We start from the raw sequence: 7020 nt of genomic DNA on the forward strand, positions 1-7020 counted from the left end.
TTTCTTCCCGGGGATGAACAACCCGCAGGGTTTATCTCCCCACTCGAGGAGGGGTTTTAGTCAGTAAAAATCAGATACTACCTCCCCTAAGGAGGTGTCTTTTGAAAATTTCCTCACCTCGAGAATAATCTAAACAAAAAAAGTCTGAAGTGGGCGAAACACGTGTTCGCTCAATGAAATTGTGTAAGTGGTAATATGGGGTGAGTCTCCTATTTTATTTATTTGTGAGTGAAGAAAAATAACGTAAATAAAAATGTCACCGATATGTGAACATTATCAAAAGTAAATTAAATGCTAAAGAGAAAACAGTAGGTATAAATCACAATTTGTAATTATTATTTGATAGGTTGATAACTTTTATGCAAGATAAAGAACTTTAGGAAATTTGTTCTGCTGTGATTAAACATATCGACTGTAGATAATCTAAGTAGATAATAATTATTACATTTTTATTATCAATTTGTTGGCTTACGATTGAACGATGAGTTGTCATGTCATAATATTGTTAGTAGTATTTACTTTTTATCTTTCTTCGTATATTTATACGTATGATATTTTTGCAAACAGAAAAAAATATTTTTGTTACTATTCATTATTTCAATTCATGATACATAAGATGGTAAATAATGTATTTGTCACAAAATGAAATCAGTTACGTGTTTTACTGAATAAAAAATATTCAACGTTAGTATTTTCCACATTACGAAAAGGTAGAACAAGTTTTCAAAAAATTTCATTTAGGAAACTTGTGTGTAGTGGTATCTGTCGGCGAGAATAACCTACAACTTGTAGCAGATGTGTAGATCGGTGAGCTTGTTGACGAAAGCCCCGACACCGTCTACGACATTCCTGCAGCAGGAATCGGTGTTTAGTAGACCTGCAGATGGCAGGAAGAGTATTGAATCGACTAATAAATCCTTACACACACTGACTGAATTTTATGTTTTCCTGCTTTTTGTGGAATACCTAAAACTATTTTTATATTAAGAAATCATTAATAGTTAAACTGATTGATTCTACTTTTACTAGATGGTAGTTCATTATACCTTACAAATAAAACTTCCACTAACTTTTATCACTTTGACGATCGTTTCGCTACTTTGTGGCTTCTTCAAAGAGAGAATAAGGTTTCTTGTATCTTGTATTAGAATTAGTGTATTTTATAGCACAAAAATTAGTGTATCCTCTGAAGAAGGCATAATGTGGCGAAACGATCGTCAAGGTAATAAAAGTTTGTGGAAGTTTTAAAAATAGTATTTTATTTATACGGATAAGGGGTGGGAGGGGGTTAAGAAAGGAAAGAAATACATATTACAAGAAGGAACAAAAACAAAAAAATTGGCCATAAAATATTCAAAGAGAGCTTTAAAGTACGAAGAAAGAGTGTTAAATTTAGAAGATAATATGTTATTAAAAGAATGTATAAAGATAAGTATAATGTATCGAATATTCAAATCGAAGAAAAGAAAATCACAAGAGAAAGATGGAAAAAAGAAAGATGAAATTATTTAACAGAAAGAACATGGGCGATTACACTACATTATAATTTTCGACTCATTCAAAAAAAAAGGATCTTAGGTGCCATATGTCCGTATAGAAAGAAAAAAATATATATAAAATCAAAATTAACCCGTAAACGTCAAAAGAATCTCGAAACTACCCACAATTTTTAATTCGAGTTGGATGATACTCCCGTTTGGTCTAATCAAGGAGGGTGTAATAACAACGTGATAGTCTGGGTGTCTGCTTATGACCTGGGCTGAAGTGCTGTCAAATCGACATATACAAAAAAGGTTCTGGAAGTTGGTGGCATCGATGTGCAAAGGTCACCTTGATAATGTTCGCCCGTTGGAAGATACACGAGTGGTCCAAGCAAGACATACGAATAAACTTTCATTAAGACCAAATAAGTTTTCCAATTTTCATTTAAGTTCTATCTGTAATCCAAGATTCTACAATTTCGTCGCAGTTAAATTGTAAGTAATGTAAGTTTCTTCATGTTTACAGGACTTTTTAAATCTTTATTTGTGCACTAACATTTCATTTTCCAGTTGGTCAAAATTGAAATATTTCTGTCCATTATATGGGAAAAAAAATTAAAATTACTTCGAAATCCAAGTTCCTGAATAGTGTAATTATCCAAACAAGTAGAATATTATCTTTCACAAATACCTTTGGTTTTGGTGGCTAGCGACAGAAAAATTATCTGTAGAATTTTAATGTCATAGCATTCGCCTAAATGGTCCAAGGAAATCGCAGAGTAACTTGTTATAAGATACATGGATTCGCAATCGAATCTGTGACCTCCCGACCTATAGGGTCAATGTATTTTCTTCTACTAGGTTTCATCAGCGACTTCGCTCGCGTTAATGTCCTAAATATGTGTTAAGGATCATCGACGAACACATAAAACAATTTTTTTCTATCCCTCTGAAACGCTATATTTCTAGATTAAAGGTAAAATTGGTTTTCAGCAGAGATATATGTAGTGATATTAGGCGATCATCTTCCTCTGATTCTTCTCAATCCTGACATTCAATGATTAAGTAAGCGATCGTTTGTTAGTTATCCTTCTGACTGATATTGTGTATCATTTCTTGGTCTACGGTATCATTCTATTGATACATTGTTTGAAATATATACATATGATTGTACTTATGCATTCTTCGTTGATTTCCTATTTTAGGTAGCATATTTAAAAGGTTTCTGTTAATATAGAGGTTTCAATAGAGTTTTTTACGTTACGCTTGTAACCTATATTTAGCAAATATTTTTGTATTGTAAAATCAGCTAAAACTGACTGAAACTTTTTGGGATTTCGAGGTAGGTGTTAGTTCATCATCATCATCATCATAAGGTCGTCAGTCCTAAGACTGGTTGGACACGTACCTTCACTCTTTCCTATCCTGAGCTAATTTTCTCTTAGCGAGCATAGAACTGACTTCTTTTTATTGAAGGCGACACGACCGTGCGCTATCTTCTGCTTTATATCCCTACTACTCCTTCCGTCCTGACTTATCTGACTTCCTAGATATCTGACTTCCTGGTGGTTGGTGGTGTTAGTTATATAAAATAATTTATTATTTTATTTTTGAGAACAATTAGAAAAACCGCAAACATGAGGGAATTCTCCACAAAAGACTCTTTTGTTACCAACGTTCAGCCCCAGTTAGATCATTCCGGTCACAAAATCACAGTGGTTGGAGTTGGCGCGGCAGGAATAGGAAGTGCCTTCAGTATTCTGACCAGAGTAAGTTCATTTACAGTAGAATCAAAAATTAAGTTAACATATATATGCTTCTTACTTTGTCACCCCTTATTAAACAAATGGCGTATTTACATCCCAAAATGACTCCCTCTATTTTCTTTTTTGCAGAGTGTTTCAAATGATATAGCTTTAGTTGATAGTGCCCAGGATAAATTAGAGGGCGAAGCATTGGATCTGCAACACGGTTCTAGTTTTTTGCATAACGCCAGAATTGTAGCCAGCACCGGTAAAACACAAATTGTACATAATTATTTTTTGATTTCATTGTAAATATTTCTTTGTGATTTAGATTACGCAGTAACTGCTGGATCTAGAATTTGCGTTCTAACAGCTGGTGCACGTCTAAAGAAGGGAGAAACTCGTTTCGACTTACTCCAAAGGAATGTTGAAATAGCGAAGAACATCATTCCCCAATTACTTAAATATTCTCCGGATACAATTCTGCTGATTGTCAGTAACCCGGTGGACATTCTTACTCATATTGCGTGGAAAATAAGCGGACTGCCCAAAACCCGGGTTATCGGTTCAGGGACTAATTTAGATTCGTCCCGCTTTAGGTTTTTGATATCTCAACGGCTGGGGATAGGCCTAAGCAGCTGCCATGGTTGGATCATTGGAGAACATGGAGATTCAAGTGGTAGGACCGCAATAATAATTTTCATCAATTAATTGTAGAGGAACATTAAGCAACTGTAGAATATTAGTTCACTTCATCCAATTTGTTAACAAACCAACTAAATTTGGACTAATAGTGCAAGCTATAAGAAAACACCTCTAGTTTATTTAATCATTTATCATCTGTTTACACAGTTTTAGAAAATACTACAAATGGCGCAGTAAACGCCATCTGTGGCACGATGCTACACTTGCCACATTCTCTCGGAGCTGCCTGCGACGCGCTGATGAGATCCAAAAAGATCGAAATCGCGATCCGAGTCTGGCAGTTTCGACAGAATACAGACCACTTCGAATTATTTTATTCGATTAAGCTAACGTGCCTACCACGTTGAGATTGGCTACGCCGGGATTCGTTTTCAGCAAGTCGATATCCACACAAGTGGACCTTGTTGGAGCAACAGATGGCGTTTACTGCGCCATTTGTAGTATTTTCTAAAACGCACTGTTAAGACAGCAGGTAAAAGTTGGTCTGTGTTCTGTCGGAGCTGCCTGCGACGCGCTGATGAGATCCAAAAAGATCGAAATCGCGATCCGCGTCTGGCAGTTTCGACAGAATACAGACCACTTCGAATTATTTTTACCTATTTCTAATTTTATTCTTTTCAAAATAAAAATGTATTCAGTTGCCGTTTGGTCTAGTGTCAATGTCGCAGGGGTTCGTTTGCAAACATTGAACCCATCGTTCGGTACGGACGGCGATGACGAAAAATGGTCTGAACTTCATCAGAAAGTAATAACCGGTGCGTACGAAGTCAATAAACGAAAAGGAAACACAGGCTGGGCCACAGGACTCAATGTTTCGGGTATTTGCGAGGGGATTCTCAAAAATTCAAGAAACGTGTATGCGGTCTCAGTTTTAGTTCAGGTACCTAAAAATATTTGCAATGCTTGTTTGTTATGCTGAAAAATCCGACCGTTTTTTTTTTTTGGGTGTGTGGGGGAGTGTTTTTGTTTACGTATGCTTATGTTAGGTAATTTTTTTCATTCAGGGTCTCCATGATATTAAAGAGGAAGTGTTCTTATCACTTCCGGCAGTGTTAGGTGAGAATGGAGTCACCGATGTGATTATCCAGCCACTTGAGAATTCAGAGAAAGCGAAATTGCAAAAATCTGCACAAGTTTTGTCCAAAGTCATGAAAAGTGTTAAATGGTAGTGTAAGGTACTTATATTTTACAATTTATGAGGTACTCTGTTTATCTATGTATAATTATAAATATTTTAAGGTATTTATATTTGTATACATTGATTTTTGTCATGTACTCCATGTTATAAAAGTGAATATAAATGTTTTATTACCATGTTTGTGTTTGATTTCATGAAAATTATCTAATAAATTACCCTATATAAAACTTATTCTGTTTTTAGAAATCTGAAATCTAGTTTTATGGGAAGGTAAACAACACGCACCTTTCAGCATACGAAAACAGATAACTATTTTGCTGAATAAAAATGTTTAAATCAATTTTTTAAAGTTAATGCTTAGAAGCGACATGGTCTAGAGGTTTAGACCAGTGTTTAGCAATCGAGAGGACACCGGTTCAATTCCGGGTGCGTCTTCTATGGTCCAGGCTTTCCGTGGCTTTGGTGGATTACCCAGACCCTCCTATCCTGAGCTAATCTTCGCATTTCCCTAAAACTAAACTAGAACATTCTTAACTATTTGTGAATAGTAATCTAATCGAGATTTATCTCTATCCCTCTTAATTCCTGAGACTGACTCCCCCCTCCCCAAAAGAAGAAAATGGAAGTTACGCACATTTTTCAAAAATTAGTTTTTTAATTCGTTACTAGATAAATAAGTACTTGTTGGTGAGATAGCCTACATCTTTTGAAGAAATCTACAAGCCTCGCAACAAGAATCAGTAATCCTGCAGATGGCAGGAAAGGTATCGAATCGACTAATAAATTCTTTAGGTACTCGAATACTCTTATTATTGCAGTACATACTGATTCAAATTTGTTTTTCTACTTTTTGGAATACTTAGAAATATTGATAAATTAATTTTAAAATAACAACGATATCATCTTTTAATTTTATTATTATATTTGCTTATTAATGAATTAATAATAAATTGTAGAGTGTTATTTGTTTATGGATGAGGTCTGGTTCGAGTGCCAATAAATGACTTAAACATTTACGATAATCACCAGCAAATCTACAAACGAATTAAATTCAAATTTATTTCATTAATAAGAATGGCGAAATATAATAAACAAATAAATTGCTAATTTGACTTTGGTATTCAGAGAAAAGTTTCGAAATGTTACATTAGTAAAATGCGATTGCAAACTTACATATATTATGTATGTTATAATGTATCATCTCTCTTTTTTGTACTCACTCCATAAAGCACAAATGGACGTACGTGAAAAATATCAGGTCATGTAAAGCATATGGTCTGTATGCGCGTGATTTTCGAATTTTAAAACGTTATGTAGTATCATGTGAATACCCATTAAATTTTAACAAGAATCGCATAAAAAGATTTGGCAGCGTTCCCATACTAATAAATAAGAACATAGAACTTTAGTAAATTCAGATAAAAAACCACCTAAAGTTGTTTCAATAATATTTAAATTTCATGATTTTGGAATTAAAATAAATATAGAAAATATACATCTAATATTTATTAATTAGAAAACAAGAAATTTAAAAATTATATTAAAAAAATACATTAGGTGCGTCATAACTAGATTCGTTTTGCTTGCATGTAACTTGTAACTTAATTTCACAATATCGCTTCGTCAGACTTGCTAATTTAAAATTCCTTCAATCACTTTTGGGAGAATTGATGGTAATTATTTTCAGTTAAAGCTATACTGATAAAAGTTCCGATCAGGATTACAGATAATAATACAGAAAATTATAGTGATTATTTACAAGCAACAAAATTATGCGAACAGATATGATATCATAAGAAGGGGATAGGTAATTTTCGTTAGAAAATGAACTCATCAACACAAATCGGAATCAAAATTGACAACCATAAAAAAATTTTATCTAGAATCTAGATATACTTTCGTTCACAATAGAGAAGCTAAATATGTATACTTATTTAATATAAAAGGGGCT

General features: G+C 33.8%; 1 protein-coding gene across 3 annotated transcripts; it reads left to right on the forward strand.

Moving 5' to 3' along the window:
• The first annotated feature begins 1563 nt into the window (after positions 1 to 1563).
• LOC108744231 (L-lactate dehydrogenase-like) lies at positions 1564 to 5122 on the forward strand. 3 transcript variants are annotated; one of them, XM_018479889.1, is made up of 6 exons: positions 1564 to 1976; positions 3097 to 3250; positions 3377 to 3494; positions 3558 to 3905; positions 4570 to 4811; positions 4936 to 5122. In XM_018479889.1, the coding sequence occupies exons 1-6, from the start codon at positions 1750 to 1752 to the stop codon at positions 5098 to 5100; spliced, it is 1254 nt and encodes a 417-aa protein (XP_018335391.1). In that variant the 5' UTR covers positions 1564 to 1749; the 3' UTR covers positions 5101 to 5122. The 3 variants fall into 3 exon arrangements, with proteins under 3 accessions (XP_018335391.1, XP_018335393.1, XP_018335392.1); XM_018479890.1 differs by having other exon boundaries at positions 1898 to 1985; XM_018479891.1 differs by lacking the exon at positions 4936 to 5122 and having other exon boundaries at positions 4586 to 4721.
• Positions 5123 to 7020: the final 1898 nt, after the last annotated feature.

This window comes from Agrilus planipennis, unplaced genomic scaffold (genome assembly GCF_000699045.2).
Source record: "Agrilus planipennis isolate EAB-ADULT unplaced genomic scaffold, Apla_2.0 scaffold13, whole genome shotgun sequence".
Lineage (NCBI taxonomy): Eukaryota > Metazoa > Arthropoda > Insecta > Coleoptera > Buprestidae > Agrilus > Agrilus planipennis.

Coding starts and splice junctions, on each gene's coding strand:
- LOC108744231 (XM_018479889.1), top strand. CDS start 1,750: ATGACCTGGGCTGAAGTGCTGTCAAATCGACATATACAAAAAAGGTTC. Junction 3,251..3,376: donor CCTTCAGTATTCTGACCAGA/GTAAGTTCATTT, acceptor TCTTTTTTGCAG/AGTGTTTCAAATGATATAGC. Junction 3,495..3,557: donor CAGAATTGTAGCCAGCACCG/GTAAAACACAAA, acceptor TTTGTGATTTAG/ATTACGCAGTAACTGCTGGA.